Raw genomic sequence first — 27,845 nt, forward strand, 5'->3', positions numbered from 1 at the left:
ATCAGCCCAAAGAATAAGGTGATGGAATCTTCCGTATTTTTCCTGAAGTATTTTCAATAGATAGTTCAGTAAAGATATAACTTCGTTTGGGCCGCTTCCTCCAATGGATTCGTCATAAAAGAAACAGTGTATGATATCTTCATTGGAACAGTAAATTCCGAAAAGGTTAGTCCTGAGTTTTCTTGCGTAATGAAAATCCTGCGAAGAAATTTTTGGCGATGGCAAAGTCTTATGATAATCCATTTGCAGTGTAAGAACCCTGGGAAACATACTTCGCACAGCTTGATTCACGCAACTGAACTGAAAGTCGGGTCTCCAGGTTTTAAGATAAACATGTGCGCGCATATTTAAGTTATTTATTCACATTGCATTTACAAGCAAACAAGACGCGAGATAACTGGATTTTTCTAAAATTTGTACACAAGGAAAGCTGTCACGTTTAGCTGTTTTCTTTTTTGTACGTGATTTTACCATCTAAGTACGTCAACAGCATGTTCTTCTAGAAATAACGCAATGTGCTCGTTGCACTGCGTGGCACCGCCCAACTGTTAAGGTCACGTTGCAAAGTGTACTTGCAAAATTTGTACCCAAAACCCTGTCAGATTTCAACATTCACACGTAGCATAAGTGCGCGCATAGTTTAGTCATTTTTCTGCACCACATTTACAGCCAAAGAGAAGAGATTTGTTCACCATCAAGGTCGTCACGTTTAATTGTTTTTCTTTTACGTAATTTGAACATCGGCATACAATGACCTGATAAACGACATGTTCTTCTGGAAATCACTCAGCACGTTGGTTGCAACGACGCGGTGCCAAAGTCACGCTCTCTTAATTTTCTCATTACCACTTTTTTTCTTAGCAATATATAAGATGTTGCTCATTTTGCTGGCAGGTCTTCATATTAATGGGCACTCAGAGATTGAGGTTCTTTATTACTGCTACAAAGCATTAAGTAATTACTGCTGTGAAATTGTGACCAGCTGTCACCAAACGCGTTATTAGAAAATTCAGTAACCACAGAGAGTAAATAAAAGCACAACGTTGAAACGGAGCACAAGTGTTTGGTCAGTTTCGAGATGACTTCTATTGGCACTAATCTTAGTCAACTGGTGTACAAGTTTGATGTGTCGAGGCCATGGCAATATTTCAGACAAGGACATCCTTTTGCAAGCTCGGTGGAAAAAGGAAGGAGATCTCTGAAAACTACCCACAAGTTTAAAAAAGTCTATGTAGCAAAGAGAAAAAAGTTGACTTGACGTAAAAATGCACCTTTCAAGGACTTGAGCCAGTTGGAATTTACTTGTTGCGACGGTGGTTGCCTACTACGAGAAACCATAAACAGTACCAGAAGGATTATCAGGCAACAACGGAACATGACATATCAGAAGGGATATAATGAGCAAAACTACCTTTTTTCAAAGCTTATGGAAGTGAAAGTGACATTTCGAGGGATACGGAAGGTATCATATCATGTACCATCACTGGGCAAGGTATGTAAAACTGCCTTTAGAAAGGTTTACGGCATTTCAAAGAGCAAACTACAAGTTTTGCTAAAGAAGATTGATCTAGAGGGGCCATCTGTTGAACCAGACAGAAGGGGTGCAAAGACTCCGAGAAAGCTTCTGCCCACAGCACGAAATGCAGTCATTGACTTTATACTTTCATATGATGCCACGGAATCACACTATCACAGATCAAGGACTGGTAGCAAGAAGTATTTTAATTCTAACATTTCTATGCGACGGATGTGGTCAGAATTTGTTCGAGAACACCCCCATTTAAAAACAACTAGCTTAAGACAAAAGAATAAGGGACCTGTTATAAGTTTTTCCGCCTTTCGAAATCTTTTTAATAACGAATTGAAAGATGTGCTTAGTTTTAGAAAACCAAGGCTTGATACTTGTCAAGTATGCGTCATCGTTGTTGATTTCACCGAACGAGGAAAACAGTCTTAGTTAATATCAAGCAAAGATAAATTGGATCATACTATTTTTGGCAAAGACTTGACTTTGCCCCAGATATGGTTTGGAGACCTTCAGCAAGGTTAGTTCACTTTTCCTGGGAGGCGTTCCCGGTGCTCTGTTGCTTTCAAACATGATCTTTCGAGTATTTTCACGATTGCTAGACCCAGACAAGACTTGGTACTCCTTAAAAGATCGTTTGTGTTCCAAATCGCTGCGGAAGTTTGGTGAAAATAATTTGTTTGAAATATTTCGCAATGAAGTCCGCCGCATAAATATCGCAGATCTTCATGATGGGAATGGCGGGCCAGTTCCAAAACAGTGGCTCAATAAGCTCGATGGAAGGAATGGCTCCGAGCATGTTTATGTTGCGAGTGCATTTGCTGTGCTTGCCGGTAACATTGGCCTTAAAAACCCTACTGAAGCGGATTTTCTATGATTGGATGCTTTTGCATCCCTAAATTTTTTTCCCTTTCTTTCTTTAGGAAGTCTGCAAATTTCTGAGAGACAGAAGTCTCCATGAAAGTACAGTTTCATGTTTTAAAGAACAGAAGGTTTGTTTGTTTGTTCTTTTTATCTTTAAGAAATAAAAATACTGAAACATTGACATAATCCATGTTTGATACTTCCTACAAACTGTTACCATCCCCATTGGCTTAGTCTGTTGCAGAATTTTTGATCAGTAAATAAGTCAGAATTGATTGTCCATTGTATATAAATGGTAAAGTTCATCATGTGATTGCTATTCTTTTTTTTTTTCTCAGATGGATTTCCAAGCAATTGCAATGTCTTCATGCAGTGATCTCCAAGACCTTGCTGGTCGTGTAAGGGGAGATGCAATTCATATTAAACACTTTGCCGAGACAAAACTTAAAGAAAAACTGTAAACAGAGACTTACCAGCAAAAGGTTAAACTGCTAGAGAAAACACTCCAACATGCAACAATAACCCGCTCAACAACACTGAAGAACCAGTCAGTAGGAAAGTGTAAAGCAGTCAAAAAGGCCACATGGAAGGTCATTATCGGATAGATCACTTCAATGATTCATCAAGAAGTTATGTTCAAGTATGAGCCCAAGGGTGGAGGTGTATGTTCACTTCAATTGGCATTGCATTCAACAAGAGAAGAAATTCTACATGTTGGAAGAAATCTGTTCTTTAAAAATCGGACCAGTGCTTTTGGTTCTGATGAAGATATGGAGATTGCTTTGTACAGTTTCTGTCGTGAAGAGATACAAGATGAGGGCAGTTTCACCTTAGAAAAGTACATTGATATGTACAAGAGAAAGGAAGTGAAATTTTTCATAGCAAGCAAGAAAAAGAGTCAAAAGAGTCGCCAGTCCTCTTCCTCTGCAATTCCAAGTGATACAGATGATGAAGATGATTTAATGAAATCAGTTTATCTTGATGACCAAGGCAACGACCAAAATGTGCAGAATGTTGTGGAGGAGGGAATGGCACATGTTGCCCAGAAAAACAAGGATGCAAACAATGCAGAATGTTATTGAGGAGAGAAGGAGGCTTATTGCTCAGCAAGATAAGGAATACATTGCTTCCCTAGAAGCCGATCAGAGGCAACGACAACAGCTCATTGAAGAAGAAGAAAAAGTCAAAAGACAAGTGGCACTTATGGAGGCAAGGAGAGCCAGTGTTCCAGAGGAGCCTTGTGAAGGTGAAGAGAAGGTGGTCATACGGGTGCGCCACATTACTCAAGGGATTGTGGAGCGTGCCTTTGCACCCAATGCATTCATGAATGCAGTCTATGACTGGGTAGGCTCTTGAACCTTGTCCCTGAGGAGTTTGTCCTCTCAGATTTTACAAATGACCTCCTGCCTTCTGAAAGTGTACAATTGTGTCGTTTCTCTGTTTTAAACATGACAACGTGCTGTGGTACATCTAACTATCAATCACCACCCTGTTGGCCAGATGGACTCCCTGGCCCTGTAAACCCAGCTGCTGGATCACTGTTACAGGCAGTTCTGGGTTGCTAGTAAAAGGCAGCATGAAGTAACAATGACCCTCGACATGGTGACGATTCTTGTCCTTCTTAGTAGTTATGTTATCTTCCATGAAGGACTTCACTTCTTCTAGTTCCATAGTTTCACGTTTAATCCGTGAGCCAGAGTTTTGAGCAAAGACCAAGTTCCTTACGATTTGGGCAATTATTCCACGGCTTCCATGAAATTGTCGTTTCAAGTGGCTTATCATTGCTTTGAACACAAAACTAGAATGGAGAATAAGAGGGCCATGCTTGCAAACTTGATCTGGGAGATGTATTAGTGCATGGCAAGTGTCGGTCTCTTATGTTTCACCATACAGGCTCAGCATCAAGTGCTGGTAGCTTCTACTAAGCAGCTTAGCTAAGTCAATGTCTCTATCGGTAATGGTATCAGCCGTTAGCAAACGGATCGCAGTGACAAAAAGGCGAAGTGATAAAAGTGCTGTGGAGGAAAATGTGGTTTCACAATGGGAAGACTTGTGTGCAGTAACAAGTTTTGAAGTTCACGATCCTTCCATCGTTTTAGTTCATTCAGTGGCCTCAGCTTACGGTTGAAGTCATGAGGGAACCTAACTGCCAGCATTGCCTCATCAACCTCTTCTTTAAAATCGGATAAAAATCCATTGTCACTCTGAGGATTTATCCAGATGTTGATTCTTCTTAAAAACTCACCAGCAAGGACAAAATGTATATAGTCCAGCAGTACTTTGTCTGGTACTTCAATTACACGTAAAAGGGGTGAGACACCTTTAACTCCAAACACTGGCTTCCCTATTCTTTCAGCTGTACTGGCATGCAACAATGATTGTTCGTGGGTGCGGAGAGGAGGATCTTCATCATTACGTGGGTAGACACGAATGTTTCCCTTTCCCTTATTAATTCACTCTGCGGGATGTAGGCAGACCGAACAGCCACTCTGTCCATTGAACTGGCAGAAACACAAGGAGGGTGCCTTTGCTACTAGATTGGCAAGATGAACATGGACATCAACAGTTTCTACAGGAAGCTCAGCACCAGATGCGCCACCTTGTATTTCTTGGATTTTAGTGACAAATGTGTCTTGAAAAATCTTCAGGTCGGGCTTTTTTGGACCACACAAAATACCACAAACTAAGATGTTCGAGAAACAATACCTGAGTTGTGGCGGGAACTCCACTACAAAGCACTTAATGGGCAACAGATTTACACACTTAGACTTTACAGCAGGAGCACCATTGATGTGGTAAACAAGGGAGAGAAGCTGCTGAGGGTTGTTTTTCCCAGGTTTCCTCTGGTACACTTCTCCACAACAAATGTCCGAGTAGACTCCAAAGCCATGCACATGGTGCCTTTTGTATGAGATAATCTTGTCCCAGTGTTCTGCAGCAGAAACAGATAAAAGAGTGAAAAATAATTTCCACATGTGGTTTGAAAAAATATTTTCAATAATCACAGGCATGCAAAATGTGCAGACATTAAGACATTTCATGGTGTGAATATGTTGGGGTGATTTTTTGTTTAAAGATATGATTGAAAATAATACGTTGGCAATATATACAGTTAAATGCAATGTAACTAAGTAAACAACGAAGAAAAGCTGGCATTCATTGGGCTGTCAGCAGCTCTTGGTGTTTGGTGCATGCGCAGAGCACTGCATTGTGGTTGTGTTTAAGTGTGGCAGTGCATAGCACAAGAAAACAGTTGAAATTCTTCCAGTTGTTCGTTATTTCTTGAAGTAAAAATTCAGTTTCCCCCACTACAGTTTGATCATGTTTTTGACCTTCAGAGTAAAAAACCCTCAGTGCTCTTGCAGCTATTTAAAGAAGAAGCTACTTTTAGAAATAAATATGAATAAAAACAAAAGCAATGAAATAAAGTACAGAAAAAAGGCAAAATTTCACTGAGGAACTTTTTTTTTGTGAAGGAGGAACCGACTATCTGTGCTGTGGTTTGATATCACATATGACACAATTGACACTAACAACAGTCAAGTCAAACAGTTTGTACTATTTGACCCACACAGCATTAAAATTAATGACTTGGACTGCTTTGAAACTCTTTACTTAAATTTTATTTGTCCATATGTTACTCTACTGATGTAAAATTTGCAAAACATATTGTTTTACAATGCATCATTTGAATACAACGTACCTGTCAGAATTCTTTGAAGTTGATCTTTTATTGGGATGAAGTAACAGATCTCTATCTGATGGTCATACAACACAAGCTTCATTTAGGCACTTCCCTCCAGTCAGTCCTGCGCTGCACTTGACACACAACTCATACTTTGTGAAGTGTACATCCATTGCTTCAAGTATCTTCCTTTTAAACGCGTAGTTAGATGATAAAAGGTTTGGATCAGGAAGAACTGTGTTTAGAAATGTAATGAGATCATTCCTGGCAGATTTAGAAAAACTGTGTTTCTTTGTCACTCCTAAAAAGGCTGCATCAAAAGTTCTTCTTTTGACCGCTGTTCCTGCACAGAAAGTGTGCTCACTGTCAGAGACACTTTCACTTGATGAACTATCCCGAATGTCACTGTAAGAGCTTTCTTCGCTTGAACTGGTCTGCTCACTTGCACTGATAAACTGCTCACTTGAAATGGTTCCATTATGATCACTTGAAATCCCTAAGTCGTTGTTAGTGTGATCCAAATTTTCTTCTGCACTCTGATCAAATGACTCAGATGACAGTGGCAAATTTTCGTCTGCAGCAATTTGGAGTTCAGTATCTGTAAAAATATATGTTCCTGTTAAAGTGTGGTCACTGTAAATTTTCTTCTCAAACCAAATTTCCTTATATTCTAAAGGTACGTGGACCAACCAGACACACTTAATTGACCTATAAATGGCATGGGTGTCTCGCACTTAACTGGCCTGTAAACGAGGCAGGTGTCATACCTGTAACTAGACATCTGTGTCATTCATGCATCAATTATGTAAAAATAAACATGCAGGGAAACCAATCAGAGAGAAGAATTTTGTTATTGAGGTGGTTATAATAAAGATTATTTAATACACCCTTAATAATAATTAGGTGTAATCAAAGATATAATATCCACTTTGACACCTAATCTCAATCCTAAGCTTCTCTCATTTGCCAAGTTGGTCACAATCTCATTGGCCTCTACAAAATTTGCGGGTGATGCCAGATATGTGTCCTACAATCCATGTATTCACAAAACACTGCTCTATCATTGCAATCTTGACTCCAATCTGTATTAGGAATGCATTCCTCCTACCTCAAATGCAACAAACATATCTCTAATCATAAAATGCATTTGCGTGCTTTTAAAAAAGCCAACCATTCTGAAGGCTCCTAACAAAAAATTAAACATTTCTTAAAACTATTCAAGGAGCTCAATGCAACGGCTAAAAATCTACTTGAAGTGGCCTTGGATGCGGAATAAAATGAGAGTGAGGCCCGTTTATGGCATATATTTCAACTCCTGGGCCAACCAAACACAATGCAAACAATGTTTGAAACATAAGGTGCAGTTACACTAGCCATTTTATCCTTGGGTAAATGGCTGTTGCCCACGGGGAAGCAACTTTTACTGTGTAACCAATTTTCCCAGAGTGAAATTGCCTTCGGGAAGTTTACATGGATACGTCAAAGAGAACAAGAGAATTTCCCATGACAGTTCCTGAGGTAGCTTCTATGGGTTAATAAGAACCCAAAGTGGCTCAACCAATCATGATTAAGTGAAATGTATCAAACACTAAAAATTATGTGTTGATTACATACTGTAATCATCGCACCATCAATCCAGTACCCGCCACTGTAGTTCAAGCTCGACAACAATCAAAACATGGATCGCTCTTTCCCCCAGTGGACTAGAACCCTATCGTTCAGGGGTCGCTTAATCCAATTGACGGTCGCAAAAATACCCAAATTCGTCCATGAAAGTGAACAACGAGTAGGCGTGCTCTTAAATATAAATGAAAAACTGCAAGCTCTGGAAAAAGTGTATTTGTTGTTGGCCTCGACATTCTCTTATTGAAATAAAGTTTAAACCTATTTGAGGTGGAGGATGTAACAAAAGCGGCAGAATTACCAAAAAACATTTCATGATTTGTGTCATTTATGGGTTTCTGTTTCTTTCATTTATCAGTGTTTCTGGGCAAATAGGGTAAAGATTTACCCCTCCCCTTGGGCAATTTTTCAGTGTGTAACCGCAAGCATGAAATGATTAAAACCCAGACTGAACCCAATGCAAGCTATTTTCCAAAGGGGAGCTTTAGGGAAGAGGTCTAGTGAAACCGCACCTCTGTTTCTTGGCAAGTGAACGTTTATAAAAAGGCCGGCGAGCATAAACTGAATTGTGAAAATGTTACTGGAAATAGTCGCGACAAGAGCATCTCAAGAAATTGAGTGCTTTAGAAATGACAATACAAATATCAAGTGGCTCCCTCTAAACATGAGGCTTATCATTTAGCAATTTCGGCGATACTAGACTTGATACTCATACACTTCCCCCATTTACCTTTGATTAAACTCAAAACCATAATATGTAAGCTTAAATAAGTAAATACAGGTTGGTTTACCTTGTGTAATCTGAACTGGAAACTCGTTTGTTTTCAGCTGATTATCAAGAAATCAATGATCATTGTCAGAGTCACTTTCACAGTGTTTTTCATGGGTTTCTCGTACAAACGACGCTCAAGGATCCGGACATTTTGCTGTTGCCGTCTTGCCATTTGCACTGGAGTTCCTTCATCGTCTGTTGATGAATCGTCACGTGTTGAACCATAATTTCGGCAACTTCCTTTTATCAACCACGGTTGAGTTCGATTCCTCATTGTCTGATATTGTTTCTTTTGTACCTTTTTTACCGTCTACACATTGAAGATGTTTCACAAGCTTCTTTATGGTCACTTCTAAGACCATTCTCCCCTAAAATCAGCGCCTTTCTTTGTCCTTAAGTCCATTGATTATATTCTGAAGATGATACTTTCGATTGTAAACACTCTTCCTACGCATACGATAAAAAAAAAAAAGATTCTCTCGGAAATCAACATATTCATTTACGACGTTATAGCCAATAACCTGTCCACAATTTTTACAAACTGAATAACCTCTATCGAGTATTATATGGACATAATTTATCACAACATCGTTCGCACTTGTTCAGTTGATATTTCTGTATTTGTGACCTTGAAAGCGAAAAACGGACACTAACGCTTCACTGTTTAACGGAAAATCCATTTATATCCGTTTAACGTCCGTTTAAAGGGATCGCATGAGCGTTTAAACGCTTTTCTTATCTGTTTACTAAAATCTCGCATGCGTTTCACGATTTTGGTAAAACGTTTTAATGCTTGTCTTAACCGCTTAAAAAAGAGAGCATCCGTTTAACGCTTTGGACAAAACATTTGTTAAACGGTTAGTTTTTACGTTTCAAGTAAATTACACACTCACAACTCTCACCCAATCGTTTAAATAACCAAGCTCGTCGTCAGAGCAAACAAGTAGCCATACTGTAGCTGAAAACACAGCGTATTTACCATTTATGCCGACAATTTGACAGACTGGCTTCACTGACGCAGATTTGCATACATTGGGAAAGTTTCGGCTCAAATTTCAACTGCAATGTTCATCAATATTCACTGGATGGAAATATCTCTGCAGAATCTTTTCCCTTTCTTCCAGAAATTTTTTTTGTGAAAGATTGCATTGAAGAAATTACACGTTTTGTGGCCGCGGTAAAATAATTTTTCGTGGGAAATAAATTCATCGAACACGACAGCGCTGCACGCCCGTTGTACATTTCATCGTGCCAGAAATAGATTTCAACCGCGAACTAGCCTGTGGAAGTATGGAAACACCATGCTCATCAAAATAGTTGCCTCAAACTGCTGAGTTTCCATTTATTAGAAATATATTCTCCAATTTATTTGGATAAAGGGCCTCTGGAACCAGGGTACGCGAGAAATAGGTTTTCGTTCGCGTAGTTACTAAAACAAGGAATGACCTAAAATGATCTAAAATGATCTAAAATGACCTAAAATGATCTAAAATGATTTTATTTTTTTTAATTTTATAACAAAGACTAGTGAGCAGCACAAGGGAAGACTTCTTGTAGTTGTATACTTTTCGTTTATTACCGACACGTTTTGTCTCTATCGGAGACTTCCTGAGGGAAATTCCCGATAATTACTGTATCACAACAGCACCTTTGATTGATGCAAAGTGTCTAGTTTTTCCCCAGCAACGTGGTTTTGATTGGTGCGAAGTTCTATGTTTCGCCCAGCAACGCGGTTTTGATTGATACAGCTATTTTATATGGAACTTACGCAGAGTTATCTTTTACTCATGCGCTACCCTTGGCTTGTTAACTGCGTGTTTATTTAAGGAGATTGATGCACAGATATGCCTTTACAATGTTTACAAAAGCGTTTTAACAGTGTTTACACAAGAATTTAGCCTTGGCTTTTAATGTGCGACCGGAAAATGAACCCGAAAAAAATTGGTCAGTGCTGATATTTTTCGGTCTTTCGGACCGACCAAAAAAAAAAGTTCGCTCTAGTGCGGTTTGTTTACCCAATTTTGTCATCAAGTCGGCTTACGTCCAACCATGGGCACTTTTCGAGTCTTCTTCGGTCTTTCCGGCAGTTCACAGCAGCTTCCTGGTATCAGCCTTCACTTTGGTAAGCACTCAGTTCTGTAATTCTGTAATTTTATCTTGGTTTCACTTCATTTAGATCATTTAAGAATATTTCAGATTTATCTAAGATCATTTTAGGTCATTTTAGATCATTTCAGGTCATTCCTTGTTTTAGTAACTATGTTTTCGCTCGCTGGAAACTCTTGCTACGCAGGCTAGCGGGCAAGATTTTTATCAACAGAGCCTGTTTAAATGTCGGACAAAAGTCGAACACAAGATGGATGATTCAACTAGTACTAAGGAAAAGTCAAATAAAAGTTGGAAGAAAGCTTTTATTCAATTCAAACCTGACTCAGGTTAGATTTGACAAGCTTTCGGCTTTATTCAGCGCTTTCCACTTAGCCGTAGTCCTGTTCATAGTTCAAACGATGACGTTCTTTCATTTGTCGCATGTGAGTTCGGTTCAAATACAACCAATGTTCGGCGTAATGTGGAAATTTTCTCACCATTCAGAATCAGAGTGTTTTGCACGCCATTTAGAAATTGTTGATATCGGTGACTGAATGACGGCGTGACCTCTCGTCCGCGAAGTCGCATGTTTTCAATATTATGCAAATTCAAGGCGTCACATCATGTGTGATTGTTTATAACTTTTTATACTGCGCTGCTAGCTTGTCCACCATGAAATGACAGACCTAAATGAGATACTTTAAATTTCCATTTAACAGGTTCCAGTATTTACGTACTACAGTGAAATGTATTTTCAGTATTTGACAACAGTCAATCAAAATTATTAATTTTGTTTACGTTCGTTTCCTTGTGAACTTTTGAAACCGTTTAATGATTATTATTGAAACGTTCAACGTTTTGAGCTCTCCGTTTACGATCGTTTAACGACTTTCTTCAACCGCTTAACATTCTCAGCTTTCCGTTTTAAAAAATTCTGCAACCGTTGAATGTTTACGTCATTCCGTTTTTGGACTTTGCCCAACCGTTTAACGCTTTTATCTATCCGTTTAAACGGAACTGGAATCTGTTTAAATGCTTGTGGTAACAGTTTACTATCCGTTTAACATTGTTTGCAATGTAATTTTTGCTTGTTAAACGGAAAACCGTTAGTGCCTGTTTTTGCTTTCCAGGTCACATTTGTTCGTCACAAAACGGACAATTAAACTCTCCCATATTCTTAAATTCATCATGGATTTCTAAATTACGATTTATTCTATACTATTATATATTTCTACAACATTGTTTAATAGCGTAAGAAAAAAAAGAAGCCTTTATTTATTTAATGAGATAAAATCCTTTGATATGCAAACTGTGAAACTGTTAAATATTTAAACAGCAAAAACTTTAAAATAACCCGTTGCAGTTTCCGACGCGTCGGAAACTTTATTCTTTGTTGTCAATAGCTTGTCTCTTCGTTCTTACTTTTTTTCTTAGACGTAAGAAATTCATTCACTCCATTGCTTGTCTTCAATTTTCTCCAATATTCTATCGCTTTCTTAGTGGTAAAACACTCTTTCCGACGCGTCGGAAACTACTTAAATTAGCATATTAACTTTCAACCAGACAACTGAATTATGCAGAAGCCACTTTCTAATTGGCCGAAAAAATCATACGATTGTCTCATAACCTTGACACAATAGACTAAAGCGGGAATGTCCCACTGCTTTACACCATTTCCGAGAAAGTCATGCAATGAAACCAAACACTGAAGCCATAAGCAAAATTTAAGATTTTAACCCCTCTTAGAAGAACAATTATCTGATTTCACTTTTTGGTTACATTATTTGGTGAAAATTCATGGAAAATATTATTTGACCTTGGATTTTTTTTTTTTTACTTTGTAAATTTTTAAGGGAAAATCAGCAATGAATATGTGGGAAATTATTTTTGCACTAAAAAAATTATTGGCGCATTTTTATGGAAAATTATTTGCGCAATTATTTTATGAAATAAATTGAATCGAAAAACATATGCAATAAAATTATTTTCATCAAATTATCAATTACATAAACGACTCCCCTCGTTGCTCCGCTTCGCTTCTCTTCCACCAAGGAGTTGTGGAGTTTTTAACGCTTCTCCTCCCCTGCTCGTGCGGATCGCGTGTAAGCGCCTCGCGCTGCACTGCCAAGAAGCTAAACTCCTGCTTCGCTTGGTGAATTATAATGGATTTATTTGATGGAAATTTTTTTAAACGCAATTTTTTTGACAATTTTGTTATAAAATATTTTGGTTTCACTTTTCACTTATTAGTAGTGGATTATATGATTGAAATTCGCCCATTTCCTTATTCAAATCAAGCAAATGAATAATATATAGTTCCATTATTTAACCTTGGAAAAAATTATTAGCGCAATTTTCTGATTCATTTTTTGGTTTTTGCGCAAGTACCCTGATATTCCTCACTACTTATGTTCTAGTATATTTCGAAGAGGAGAATAACTATTCTGTGGTGTCATCAGATTATGTAAACGAAAGCAATTATCGTTATTTGGAAGATGTCAACGTCTGGTGGGGAAAGGGAAAACACGCCAAACTCTTTCCTGCAAAACAGATGAGTTATGGTACGTGCTGCAAATCTATAACCCGACAAAACTACTTGAACTGTTCGGTAATCTTACTTATTTTTCGGTTGGCTCGGTTTCCTTTGTTCTTTTCCGTTGAACATGTTAAATAGCCCCTGTCAATTACTGTCTGGAAAGCTGGTTGCGGCTTTGGTCGTAAAAGGGGAGGGCGGGGCTGAAAACAATCGCTGATAACAACAGACGAGGGGATTATGACGAGCAGGGGAATATATATCCCACCCCGCCATATACCACTCGACTTATTCCCCTTATTCAGTATTCTCAAAAATTTCAACGAGTTCTTAATCATTTATTATTAAAGAAAAAAATGAACAACATAACTTGTGTTCCTATGTTCTGTCACACATTGTGTTACTTATTTAGGCTTTGTGTCATGCGTTGTGTTACTCGCTTACATCGTTTGGCATTCTGTTCCATCGCTAGTGACAGCTAGGAATCATGGCATAGCTTTGGCCATGTGATCTTGTTTTTTCGCTTAGTCCAACGCGTAAACGCTTTGTCGTTTTACCACTAGGTTTTTACTGTATTAAAATTGGTTAACTGACTGAAGAAGGGCTTGCGTCTCATTCATTCATTGGGGAGAACTATGGATCAAGGCCTAAGGATCAGAAAAAATAAAGGAGAGATTTCTCTCCGGTGGACGAAAGCAATCAAACCCCTCTTGTGCGATCTATGGAGCTCAAGCTGCCAAGCAATGACGAAACTCACGATTCTGCCAGCAATCTTGAAGGACTTTCTGCTCAACAGTTTGTCACTCGAGCAATCAACCTTGGGGTTTCAAAGAGAAACCCGGAATCTACGGAAATTTCAAGATAGCATTGAACTTGAAAATATGGAATCCACGTGCCAGAAACGAGTGTCCAAACCAAGAGAGAAACTTATCGACAGACTGCAATGCGTCACAATAAAGCTCGAGAGAATATGGGAAAGGACTGCCATCGCAATTTCTACGCTCCAGGGATCTTCAGATTCCATCAAAGCTCTTTGAAAAGCTGTCGGTGAATTACGCTCAACCTTCAGCAAATATCAACTCGTGTGGGTTGCACTGATGGATAACACCATTCATGTCACCATGCCAGAACGCCATAGTTGGTCAAAGAAATGACGTGAAATCAAAAAGAGCTTGTAAAAAGGGCCATAAACCAAGGGATCGATCGCAAAAACGACCTTCTACACGAACTGGGGTCGGCTCGGTCTGGATCCCCTGCTTCAAGAATTTCATCAGTTTCTTACACGCAATGCGAGCTCGTGCAAGGGGCGAGGTGGTGGCAGCACTGAAAAAAGCTACAATGCAAAGGACGATTAATGAGTTTAGGCTCTAACTCACAGCTAGCGCTAGAACTCGAAGAGATAGATAGATTGGTGCATCATTCAATGCAAGAGCCAACAACACACGTTTCACACAACAAAACACATTCTCTGCATTTTGTTGGATTAGATTTTTAAATTGTATTGTGTACTTATTTAACTTTTAAATCTTAAAGCTGGATGGCAACAATTACACGAGATCCACGTAAAGAAAGCCTACTTCCAGCATCTGCTGTTAAAGTTTGGAAGCCCACCACTTAACAGGGTGTGGGATGTCAAACACTACAAACAGCCTATATGTCATGAAAGCACCCTAAAATTTTCTTTCCAAGTCTATGATATGGAAATGTTGATCAAGACGTTGGCTGAGAAAGAGGCATATTGGAGTACACAGTTGTTCTCTCTGGCACTTTTTGGGTTGAACAAACGTCAAGAATTTCACTCGAAAAAAAGAATAAACTACAATTAGCGTGAAAATAACTAGCAAGTTTGGCAGTCTTTCAAATTTAGTTGTTCAAAGGCCTCAGCCCCAGATCTTGTTAGCTTTGTTAGCGCAAGGTAATCTTAAGGGCCCCATCTGGGATTTTATTACAATGTTGCTGTTTAAGGGCCCTGTTCGGGGCGCCTGTTGTGCCTTGCCGCGGCATGGTTTCAGGGGCTTTGTTTGGGGATTTTGTTATAACTTTCGCCTTCTCGCTATTTTTTACGCTGGTTTCTTGACATTTCCAGCTGACTCGACGAATTACAAAACTTTTTCTTTTTTCTTATCTTATTTGTATTGTATTTGCTCATTAATTTTATTGTTTTTTCGTAGTTAGGTACCGCATTGTTATAGTTTTCCGCTTAGTAATTACCAATTGTTCATCACTTGTTAATTTTTTGCTACCATGTGTTATCACGCCCTGTTATGTAATCATCTTTGTAATGTTATGTCATCTTTTATACTGTGAGCTTATTTCAGGAAATTGTAATTTATTGATCACTTGCACTACAACTGATGAAGGTCAACGACTGAAACGTCTTTTTTATTAAATTTTTAACCTTTTTAGGTGTTTTATTGTATATAGTTTTCTTTAAAAATAATTCAACATTTCATGAAGGAAAAAAACAGAGCCCAAAATGGAAATGCTAACATTGTTCAAGGATTGGCACTCAGTTATTCCAGAGTGGAGTGCCTGAAAACCCCAAACGTGTGGAAGTTTTAAGCATTATTGCACAACAGTACGCAAATAAAGAACTTAAGGAGATTTTTAAACTATACAAACAGCCCAGAATATATGAAATAACAAAGGCTAGACTTCACAGTAAGGTGTATGGTCCAGGAGCGTCTGTGCCTAAGGTGAATCGCGGGCCTTGTCAGAAACTTCCATTGGAAACTAAAGCCCTTGTACTAGAATTAATTCACCATCCAGACAGTGTTGAATACTCATCATACAAAACTACTTCCTGTGAAGGTAAAAAAAATCATGGGTCAGTGAATTATTAGGTGGTGGGTGCCAACCAGTCCTGTGGTTAAAACAAAAAAATCTGTCCTATACGAGCGATACAAACGAGAATGTGAACAATATTGGAAATCAGAGCCATTATTTTTAGCGCATTTTTTAAGGGCATTTCTGCAGGAAATTTTAGAAAAATGGCAGAAAAAGCAGGCCATTACAACATTTGGTGCTGCAAATTTCATAAAACTGGATCAGCTGTTAACGCCTGGGTGAAACACTATGGAGCAAAAACAAAACAGATAAAACTCGAGAATTGATAAGCAAAGCAAAGAGTTTGAAAGGTTACCTGCTATCAGAATTTCAAGCCAATTTAAAACCCATAGTGAATGTGCCACCCACTGTGATAGCCTGATGCTCCCTGTGGTAACATTACCCAACATCAAGAAACATGCCACAGCTGCCTGCAAGTCTTCCACCTGATTACAAATATGAAAGCAGTTTCCAATCAATTAAATGAACCAACTAAATTAAACGTGTGTTATGCTTAACTAGCAAAGACTATATCGGATCTCGATGTCACAGTATGTTTTAGTTTGAAAATATATTTGCTTTTTCCACACCACATTACAAGGTAAGAATAGTAATAAAGTATGGCTTTGCTTGCTTTGCCCTTAATTAAATAACAAAAAAATAACATGATGAAGCCCCCTTTAAGTATCATTCAAACACTCATTAATAATTCATAAGCCCATTGACCTATCAAATGGTCGATAAAACATCACGTGCAGTGGTTTGAAAACCCAATAGAACCTCCTCCTTATTAGTGGCGGTGTTTAATGTTTTTCAGTGTGCTAATTTCCAACGTTCACAAAAGCATCAATGTTAAAAACTCTCAACACACCCTTTTTTACGAATGGTTTTGAAGCCATTCTAAAAACTTGCAGCACATGTTTTATCAGGTCTAAAACCACGAGGCGCAGCAGAGTGGTTTTAAATCCCAATAACACACTGCTGCTTGTGTTTTAAACATTACATAAAAAATGCATTTCAAATTTTTTTACCACATTTTACCACATGCAGGGGACCACAAACAGATGAAAGACGGGGAAAACAACGAACAGAACAATGGAGTATGCAGCTACAATGAACTGTGAAACCTAAAGGAAACACGAGGCAATTTATGAGTCCTTTTGTAAACCGCCTAATTTTTAAATACGAGTTTCCTCAATTTCATTACAAATATTGTTATTTCATGTACTGTAGCTTGCTTTTTACACTCACGATTTTTGTAACATACATGTAAGATATGAGTGTTTATCTTATGAAGTAAACGTTATTATTATTAAGATTGCCTATCTTTTTGTTAGTTTCCCTTTTTTAGTTCAGTATTTCATTCTTTTATTCGCTTTCTTTCATCCACAATTTCTTGCTCAGGCTTATGGTATCGCACACACCTCTATTTTATTTCATGCTGCTTTACCAAAGTTCAGTTCAGATTTTTCCTTGCGCGGAAGAAGCACAACCCAGTTTAGTGCAAGTCGTGTTTTTGCACTTTCATTCAAGTATTTTTACTGTGTGTCAGATATGTAAGTGCTTTGTTTTCTGTTATTCGATTCTTATTCTAATTGATTTAGCATGTTGCATGGTATATGATTATTTTCATGTACTATTGTTGTTAAGCGAGTTGGGGTTCCACCCCAAAAAGGTGGCCGTGCCAGGTGCAAGGCTTTATACCAACGAAATTAACTTGGCCCATTCTCGTGCTGTGCGCTCATCTCGACCGGTCAAACTATCCGGGCCCTTGAGACAGGAGTTGGAGCATTGGCTCTTTTTTGGAAACTGGAACGGTTTCCTTCCTAGGCGTTCTGAAAAACACTGCCATTTTCGTTTGTTCTCGGATTCTTCCTCTTTTGCTTGGGGAGGCGTATTGAGTCCGGGTGGCATTACTGTTCGCACTTCAGACTACTGGAATCCTTCTGTTATTGGGGCCGACATTGCTACCAAGGAAACTCTTGCCCTCAACAATGCCTTACATTCCTTTGGGAATACGGTAAGAAACTCATGGGTGGATGCATTTGTTCACAGTCAGGTTTTACTTCACTCTTGGAACAGGCGTGGTTCCCGTTCCCACTCTTTGGTGACCGCTCTTAAGTGCCTGTTTCCAACCACCATGCATCTTAACGTTAATCTACATGTCTACTATGTTCCTGGCCCTGAGAACCCTGCGGATTCTCCCTCCCGTCGGTTAAGCTTCCAGGACTCTAGACTTAGTCCAGAAACGTGGGATTTGGTCCAAAGTCTGTATGGTGGTCCCAAAAGGTCTTCGTTGATCTTATGGCACAAACTTCAAATGTCCAAACTGACCTGTCTGGCAAACCTCTACCATTTTTTTCTGAAAGTCCCTTAGTTAATGCTTTGGGGGTTAATGTGTTTGCACAATCCCCTAACTTGTATCGTCCTGAGGTTTTTTTGAATCCTTACGTTTTCCCGCCCATTTGCCTTATTCCCAAGGTCTTTTAGTATCTTAATAGCCTTAAGTTGCCATACATCCTTGTTGTCCCAGACATGATCCCATGTCGTTTTTTGGTGGCCTTTGCTTCTGTCTGCATGCTCTTCCAGCTCCTTGCTAGCCTTTAAGGGGGGCTAGTGGCGTTCTTCTCACCACTTCCAAGGATGGTATCTTGGGTGACAGGACGATCCCCTGGGACCTTTGGGTTTTCTGGATTTCAAGTAATAAGACTCACAGTATTTCATACTGTTTAAGGATTATCAAGCAGGCAAATCCATTTTGCTGTTGCACTGATGTGTTTCTGTCATTAAGATGTAATTTCAATAAAGTCATTGAGTCTTGTACTTTTCGTTTCTCCTTGATTTTATTTAGTTATTTTCAACTATATTTGGTATTTATTCTCATTTAGTCTTTCATCTGTCTTCCCTATTAGGATCTTCTACAAGTACAGTGGTTTTTTATCCCCGCTGTGGCTTGCCCTTCATGTGCTTTTGCCAACGACCATTTGTTTTGCTTTTGCCAAATGTGTGGCTACAATAGAAAGTCAGTCCCACGTCAGCCTGCCTCGAAAATGAAAGTGGATCTCGCAGCCATTGATTCTCGTTTACAACAGCTTACACAAACGGCCAACACGTCTTCGTATTCAAAGCAAAAATCCTCTTTGCGCGTCGAGTTTGAAACCTTTTTAGTCTCTTTACCTAATACAAAGTCTATCTATTCTGCCACCCACAAAGATGTTTCGCATTTTCTGATTTGGAAAGATCGTCACGGGAAAAGGGTTGTCCACGTAGCTGAATGTGTAAATGCCCCAAAACAAGATGCTTCTGATCGTGGTTGCCCCTACCGACTCGCATTTAAAACCGTGGATTCCTATATTGGAAAACTTTGTGCAATATTTAACGAGGCCGGCCGTTCTGGCGAATGGAATAGTATGCCAAGTTTTGGTAATCCTGCTGCTTCTTCTCCAGTCTAAAGTTATCTTAAGGCTGTATCTGAGGAACAATTGCGTGCTCACATCGTCCCCAAGCAAGCAGTCCCGGTTTTTCTACCAAAGCTCTTACTTCTGGCAAGGTTATGGGATAGAAAAATGGCGGATCTGGCAGTCAGCCCTTCCGCTCTCTTTATTCTGGCTCGAGATCAAGCATTCTTTAAAACTCTATTCATCAGCGCGGATAGAGGTTCTGATCTGGGATGTGTGAAAACTGCAGAAATTGTGCGTTTCCCTAAAGACGATGGCTCTTTATTTAATCATGTTTGGGGTAAAACTTTACGAGACGGCGCCTGTAACGTTTTTGGAATTCGTTGCCATTCAAATCCCCAGCTTTGCCCGGTCAAGGCAATTGAAACATATGTGGCTGTCGCCTCAGAACTGCGCATAACTCTCTCCAACGGTTACTCATTTCGCCCCACTAATCACCAGGGTCATATTGTCAATAAGCCCCTTACAAGTTCTTCTGCAGAAGCCCGCTTGAAATATTATTTAAAGGACGCGAAAATTGATGAAGGCGAGATTCTGCACAGTTTCCCCTTGGGCTCCGCCACTACCCTCGCTTTGTCTGGATCACAGCTCGCTGATGTGATGTCCGACGTGGGTTGGTCCAACATGGGTACTGCCCTTCACTACTTGAAGTTCGCTGAAGTTCTTCGTGAAGGATCTCCTTCTGACTTATTGTCTTCAAACAATTTGGCGGCCTCCGCCTCCACAACTATATATGCGGATCTTACTCACTTAAAAGACTTCGTTTCTGCATTTCCTCGTTCCTAATTTCTGTTTTTGTTGAGGATGGGCATCCGTTTGTGCGGTTTTGTGGTTTCCGCCGTGGTATTTTAGGGTTATCTTCAACACGAGACTGTTGGTGCCCATACTTAACAATAGGCATGAGGGAGACAGGTGAGAATAGACTACTATTCTCAGCGGTCCTACCTCGTGCGTATAAAAGGCAGAGTAGACAAAGGAGTGATGCCATTTCTCTCAAAGCTGCTAAGCAGTTTATATTCAACATGTCGACCGTTCTCATCGTTTCCTTTTACGCCTATCCTTCTCAGGTCTCCTTTCTGTGGCTTTTTCCCACCCTACCCACCTCAGTTTTATATTATATTAGTCAACAGATCGAGACTGTTGGTGTGCATACTCAACAATAGGCGTGAGTGAGACAGGTGAGAATAGACTACTGCTTACTTGGTGACTGCTGCTATTGTCTTGATAATTTCAGCACTGCCATTTTCATTTCTTGTGGGTTCATATGCTGTTACTATTAGTATATTTGGGGAGACTTTTGATGCCATTTCCAGATCCTGTTTAGAAATGCCACTTCTTTTCCCTATTTTATATCTTTCATGTGGTGTACTGCTTAGTTATCCTTGTGCAAAACTGCTTGAATTACACCACCCCGGTTTTTTTGGCATGTTAATAAGGTCTAAAAGGTTTGTAACAACCATTCAAGTAGTTGACATAACAGGTAAGTCTCATATATTCACTTTTGCACCATATGCCAGTATCAAAGACCAAAGATCTCAAGTAAATACAAAATTCAGGATAACAAGTAATTTGTATTGGTTATCATGCTGTGGAAAGCCTTTATTAGATTGTTTACCTTTAGATGAAATAAGCCGAACAGTTTTCATGCATGGAAGATTGACTGGAGGTGCTCAATGTTCTTTGAAGGGATATGAAAATGAGGCAGGATCAAGGAAATTTGACAGCATGGTTGGGCAGTATGAACTGAAGTGTACCCCTGATGATATTATATCTGACAGTTTTAACGATCTTTGGGTATGTGATAAACATTACAGCAGTTTATCAGCTAGAGGGCATAAGCCTCCAAAGGGGAAAAGCTCCACCAAATCACGCAGCGATGCCCAGCTGAATATTATGAAGACCATGCCATGCATTGTGACATGTTCACAAAGCAACAATAAGGTGTGCCTTAGCAGTGATGTTCCCTGCAAGAAACAACATAAGTGTTTTCAAACACCTGTTTTCAATGGCATGCAACTTTTTGGATGAAAGAAATGGCAATAAAACTGAGTACAATGACTTGTACTCATACATAGATCCCTGTGATGGAACTTTTCCAGACTGCATATGCATGTCATGTCAGCGTTTCTTTTTAAAATCAATTAAAATAGAGAATGAGTACAACGAAACTAAAAAAATGTTCCGAGAAAAACAAAGTTGTTCAACTTCTATGATTATGCAAACAGATATCAATCAAGATAACAAGCAAGATTTGTCTGAAGAATCAATCACGAATTCAACTAAGAAGCAAAGTAATATCTCAGCTGATAAAAAGGTCTTGGGTAGAGACTTTGCTGTGCCTGATGCTTTCCTTTTTCAAGCAGGTATTTCCACAGAAGTGTTAAATGAGATTCTACAAACTGCTCTTAAAGAACCAACAGGTGCAGGCAATATATATGAGGCACTTTCGTTACCTTTGCCAGTGTAAACAGTTTTTCAAACTGTTATATCAGATATTTCCCCATGGACAGTGTCATTTACTGAGCATACAAAAAGAAATAATACCACAAAGGTTACTTTTCCCCTTTCAAATACCCGAAAAGGTGTTGAAATAACTAAGTGGAAGGAGTTAACCTTTTTCCTTCCTTCAGAACTGAAAAAAATTTCATCAAAGGATTTCAGTCCATTCACAGTACAATTCTTGGGTACCAAAGTTGACTATGGTGAACTCCCACACAACATTTTTCAGGCAAACATATTCAAATCTGCCCTGGGTGCTATGCTCAAAATGATTGATGACTTACCGGTTTGTCCAGGTATATATGATCCATCCCTGGTTGATATGGCTGAAAGCAAGAGCAAAAGTCTATTATACTTTGTTGACCCAAAGAGAGCAATTGTAGATGGAGAAATTGTTAAATGCATCAGGAGCATAAGTTGCTTCTATAAACTACCTGTCAATTCAAAAACAAGGTGCAGCAAATGTCAGGACATCTTACGCTCTTGCTTGCGTTGGCAAACAAAACCTTCATCTGAAACATTTGAGTCCAAAACAGCCTATGATTCACACTCTAAACTCAGTACCCTCTCACATGCTGAACTCATAGCCAGGGCAAGAAATCTGCACAAAATGGTTGCCCAAAGCCAAAGAAAAGGAAAACAATATTACAGTTTACATCTGAAAGAAAAACAAAAAAATGTAAATGCACCAAAAAATTTTAGCCCTAAATAATCCGACCTTGCTAAACTAATGGATATTGCTATTGAAAATCAGTGGCTTACTGAAAATTCTGTATTTTACGCCCTCCTTACTGACACTTTGACATCATTAAAGAAACAGGAGGAGGAAATTTTCAAAGCAAGGGAAGCTTACCAAAAATAAGCAAAAGCCCCACCCTAAAGGTATGAGATACAACCCTCTTTTAACAAAGTGGAGTTGCATGATAGCAAGCAAGTGTCTCAGAAAAGGTTATGAGGTGGTTCCAAGCATACTTCCAATTCCATCCTGGGAAACAGTCAAACAATATCGACAGGCAGCAAGTACAACCAGCCCAATATGCCAGGAGAATTTAATACACATGGTTCAAGAAAATTCCTTATAAAGCTAAAGCAATCTGGAACTCGTCATTGTTTTTCCTTTTTAGCAAAGTCGTTTCACCAAATGTACCCTTTGTGTTCATTTGAGGGAACAGCTAAGAGCCCCAGGAATCAGCGAAGCATCAAGGAGGGAATTGCAACTCACGCGGAAAGTCCATTTGACACAGCAAATGTATGTTACAACTAAATAAGGAATGTGGACAATATGTTGTTTGTCATCACCCTTTTCTCTTCTTATTTGTTTCACAACAAATTTCATCTGTTTTTGAAAGTAACTGGGTAGTGTTACAGTTGCAAGCTTTTGAAACCTTATCAGCGTAGGACTTATTCCTGAGCCCCATCTTATGACCTACTAAGGCCAGGTTCAGACGCCGTACTTTACATGAGCCGAATCGAATTTAATGATTGGAATTACTGACGTTCAGGTGAAGTAAGGCGTCTAATTCAATTATGAACGGCCGATCTTATTCAGATCGGCTCAGCCCTTTTTCCCTCTGGACTCAGATGAGAATAACGGCTGTGGAATCAAACGAAGAATTTGATCCAAATCCACAATTTTCATTAGTCATATTAGGATTCGGTGTATTTATTTTGGCCAAAGTAAGTTCGTTATCTAAATCAATTCAGCTGGGATTAATAATTTGGGTCGGTTTATTTCCAAATTCGATTTAAAAAACGGTGTTGGAACAGGGTCTTGTAAATACACCTTGTAACTGTGGTTTCATTGGTCTTTACCTCACTGACAAATGGTAAAAGGCAATGTTTAATTTTTTTTTGCCAAAGGCGGAGTTGTGATTGTGTAAGCTAATGAATAAGTATGAATTTAATGCCCGTTCAATAGGAAATGAAAAGTCAATAACCATATCTATGTCTCGAAATACATATAGATTGAATAACTGTACTTTTCAGGACGGAACGTGAAAAATATTACAAACGGAGGAAAATCCCACAAAGTATCTCTCGGTCACCATCGATGGGATGGACCAGGCAAAACACAACTTGCCGCATTTCAATCTACACACTAAGGTAAAAGTACAGCACCTATAATAATAATAATAATAATAATAATAATAATAATAATAATAATAATAGTAATATTCTGAAACAATATTCCCATATTCACTTCATTAATGTTATCAAACCACAAACGATCTGATTGATGTTTCAAATTCTTAATTTTACATTAATGAATGCTACGTGGAAGACGCTTATTGACAAACGGGGGAATGATAATCTGTTTTCAACTGAAACTATCCAATGCCTTACTTATTCTCTTCTGATATGATTATAAGACCCTTGCTGTTATTAATCTAAAAACGCAGCTCTGATATTGCACACTAACCGACAACCAGTTGTGAGTGCTTCTTTGTGCTCTGTATTTGAGCGTTTAAAACAGTTTTTATCTATACTCCTTTATGGCTTTAATTTGAAATAACGATTTAGGGGATTAGGTTGACGGGAACGCCTGGCGTTTGAAAACGCGTGTCACTGGTGTTCTCACAAATTACCACACTTTGGCATACACATACATAGACCTTTGCAAGTGGGCTCATGACTCCAATCTAACCATTAATGTCTTGCTGAAAACGTTGGCGGATATAAAAACAAACGGTAAGTGAATAAATTACACTCGTTTGCAAAAATGTTGACACCTAAGAAGCATAAACGATGAACGATGAGACCTAACAGATTTGTGGGTAGTGTTTAAAACTTGGCCCTTGTTGGCCAACTTGCACACTTTAAGGAAAGCTTGGACAGTTTCCATCATCCATCACATGCAACTAATTTCGGTTATTACCAGTTGCACGAGAATAGAACATGAAGCAAATAAATTAAGTATACTTATACCCATAAAGCCACTGGGTTTTAACGTTCACGCTTTATGCTTTTTAGTTGCTAACGTTTTTGCCCGGGGGGGGGGGGGGGGGGGGTGGAAGAGTACTGCCCAAAAAATGGATAGGGGTGTGCGGCCCGCTTCCCAAAACACTTACCCTGTTTATGATCAAAATCTGCGATTTTCCCTACCCTATTTGTGACCTGACAAAAAATTTGATACCCTATTTATGACCTGATACTGTCTGGTCAACTTCAGTTCAAAAACCCCTGGAGTCCAGCGCGTGACCGGAGCGCATGACAAGCCGTTGCGTCACGTACACAGTTGCTGTAAACATCAAAATGAATAAGTAGCCTCTACAACAACAACAAAAAAAAATTCAAGACTACAGTGCAAAATCTCTGGTTATAACGCTGCTGAACTAATTTTTGGCCACTCCAAAAATTGTGTATACAGTCAACTCGAGCCTTCACTAACTCGAACCAATTTTCCTCTACCTTTAGATCATTTTCTATAAAATTTTACCCTCCATAACTCGAGCTCCAGATAACTCGAACCTTTTAATTTTCCTTGGAGGTTCGGGTTATTGGGAATTGACTGTATATACCTCTTACTAAGGATACATTACACCTACAATACGGACCGAGAACAAGAGGTTAGTAACTTTTATTTATAAGGGACCTTAAGCACCGAAATTCGTGAGCCACAGACGGCAACCGGAAGTCAAATGTTTTTGTTTATGACGTGGTTTATACAATACAATACAATATTTATTTCGCCATATACACAACATTTACAGATGGGAAGAAAAAATGAAGAAAAAAATTGAAGAAAGAAAATAAATGGCGAGGAAACCTGAAAGAAACCACGAGGCTTATAACAAGTCAGGCTTCCTCACTTAACTAATCTTATATTAGAATTACAATATGGACTTACGGTAAATTAACTTTGACCGCGCACACGTACACATACACATATTAAGTAAGTTAGTTAGTTAAGAATTACAGCCTTACAGAAGGTTTTGCTCCTTACAACGGACAGGAAACGTTCTTGTTGATGGCTTCACGTTACAAACCCGATAACGTGAAAATGCTCCAAAAAGGGAGAAGTTCAATTTCCGGTTGCCGTCCGCGGCTCAAAAACGCCTTTTCACTACTTCTTCCTCCCTATGTCATTTTGTATGTATCAGTCGTGTAGATTAATTTTTAAACTTTCAAATGTCAAGTTATTTACAAGCGGTCAAGAAAACAGTAACTGCGTAAAAATATACCAGAGTCATATATAAATTAAACCAATCACACAGAAATATTTATATAATTGCAGTTAGTGTATAATGTAACTTTTTTTGATGATGGCATTCAAACTTGCCAATACATCTTTTCCAAACTAAAAGATGTTCTCTGTTGCGATCTGAATTAGTAAATACATCAGATCTATTTTAAACTTATATTTGGCGCAAAACAAACTATGTTATTTTGTTTGTTTTTCAGATCAAATTGTGTTTCCTCCTAGTCAGGCACACCCACAAAGACATCGATCAGATGTTCTCGTGTTTTGCCAGACGACTCGCCAAACAAGATGCACACATAAAGGTGGACCTTTCAAACGTGATGGAAAGCAGGTACACCCCAAGGGTCTCTATGAAATCTTTGTCTACCGCCGTGAATGTGAAAGATTGGATGGGTGAAGTATGTAACGACATGAGTGGTCACGTCTTCCAGCACCAATTCAAGATTGTACGAAACAAAGAAGGGAAGGCAGAGGTGATTTACAAAAAATGGTCTTCAAGCGAGAAATGGCTGCCGGAAGGAAAGAGTGGAGTGTTTTTATTGTAGATATGTTAAAAGGGTTAATTACTACATTAGTTTCCGTAATGGATATCTCTGTAATGCGTGTATTCAGATAAGACCTTTAGATGTCGTGCGTGTCAAAGATCATTCATTCCTGTGTTATCCTTTGTGAAAGCAAGAGCAATATCTTTCGTCCGCTCACAACTAATTCTCTCAGCCTTTTTGTCAATTCGTCGTCATGGCCAAATAAAGATGACTACATCTATGATGTTGACAATTTGACGGAACTCATGGCCTCCATGGGCACTGAACTCCCTGACTCAACTGGCGCACGTCCTAAGAAAGCAAAATCCAAGAAAACTTCCACCAGATCAGCGGGTAAATCAGAGGCACGAAACTCCAAGAACGATCCTCCACCCGCCTCCTACCCAGAAACTCAATTGGAAATCGAGAAACTCAAGAACGACAACCTAAAGCTTGAGCTAGAAATAGCGAAGGCCCAACTGGAGATGGCTAAATTAAAAGGTGCGACTCCAGAGTCCCCACAGACACCTAAGGTTGTCGAACAGCCACTTTCCCTGCACGCCGCACTAACATCTACCCCAGCCACTTCCACCGCTCCGTTCCGAGTGATCCCCATGCTGGAGCAACTGCGGGAAAAGATGAAACCCGGATCTACCCTACCCAATAACTGCGTCTTCTCCTCAAAAGGTACGATATTTTATGATTCCTTAGAGCTCCCGGATTTCGTTAATGGGTTTTTAGAATTCCAAAAGCAACAATCTGATCGAAGTAAACCAGCCTTGAGGACACATCTTCAACTTCTAATGGAGCGTGCATCTACTTACACTTGGTCGAGTGTGCGTAACTTTCATTTAGCGATCGCTACCGCAATAGAACAGAATAGGCTCTCCTGGTCGAACTCTGACGCTATTCGTGAAAAATTGCAAACATTCTTCACTCACCAGGATCTGCGCACCGCTTCGCAGTCACGCCCGTCGGGCACTCTGCGACAGCAGAGTCAAGCGGGTCTACAAACACCATTTCAGCGATCCTTGAACCGCTCTGACCGCGCACAGAAGGAAAGCCATTGCCGGGACTGGAACTATACTGCGAAATGTAGTTGTTCCGCTACGGCTACAACATATGCCGCCAACCACCGATGTCGTGTATGCGACTTGGTGGAACATCCTATGCTGCATTGTGCAAAACGTAAATTTCCCATCCCCACAGTCACGACAATTAGCTCTGTGGATTCCAGTCGAGACTGA

General features: G+C 39.3%; 1 protein-coding gene and 2 pseudogenes across 2 annotated transcripts; 2 read left to right on the forward strand and 1 right to left on the reverse strand.

Annotated features, from left to right (window-relative positions):
* Positions 1–1,078: 1,078 nt before the first annotated feature.
* On the forward strand, positions 1,079–2,850 carry LOC146453890 (uncharacterized; annotated as a pseudogene).
* A 1,004-nt stretch (positions 2,851–3,854) lies between these two features.
* Positions 3,855–14,226, reverse strand: LOC146453891 (uncharacterized; annotated as a pseudogene). The gene is made up of 3 exons (XR_014859378.1): positions 14,154–14,226; positions 6,093–6,672; positions 3,855–5,321 (listed from the first exon to the last, which is right to left on the reverse strand). The product of XR_014859378.1 is annotated as an uncharacterized LOC146453891 (transcript).
* A 12,376-nt stretch (positions 14,227–26,602) lies between these two features.
* LOC146453892 (uncharacterized) lies at positions 26,603–27,845 on the forward strand. Its single transcript, XM_085096038.1, has one exon. The coding sequence runs from the start codon at positions 26,700–26,702 to the stop codon at positions 27,843–27,845; it is 1,146 nt and encodes a 381-aa protein (XP_084952164.1). The 5' UTR covers positions 26,603–26,699.

This window comes from Pavona decussata, unplaced genomic scaffold (genome assembly GCF_977016875.1).
Source record: "Pavona decussata unplaced genomic scaffold, jaPavDecu1.1 SCAFFOLD_321, whole genome shotgun sequence".
In the NCBI taxonomy this organism is placed as follows: Eukaryota; Metazoa; Cnidaria; class Anthozoa; order Scleractinia; family Agariciidae; genus Pavona; species Pavona decussata.

Excerpts from the sequence above, each read along its gene's own strand:
- LOC146453892 (XM_085096038.1), top strand. The coding sequence starts at position 26,700 with ATGTCGTGCGTGTCAAAGATCATTCATTCCTGTGTTATCCTTTGTGAA.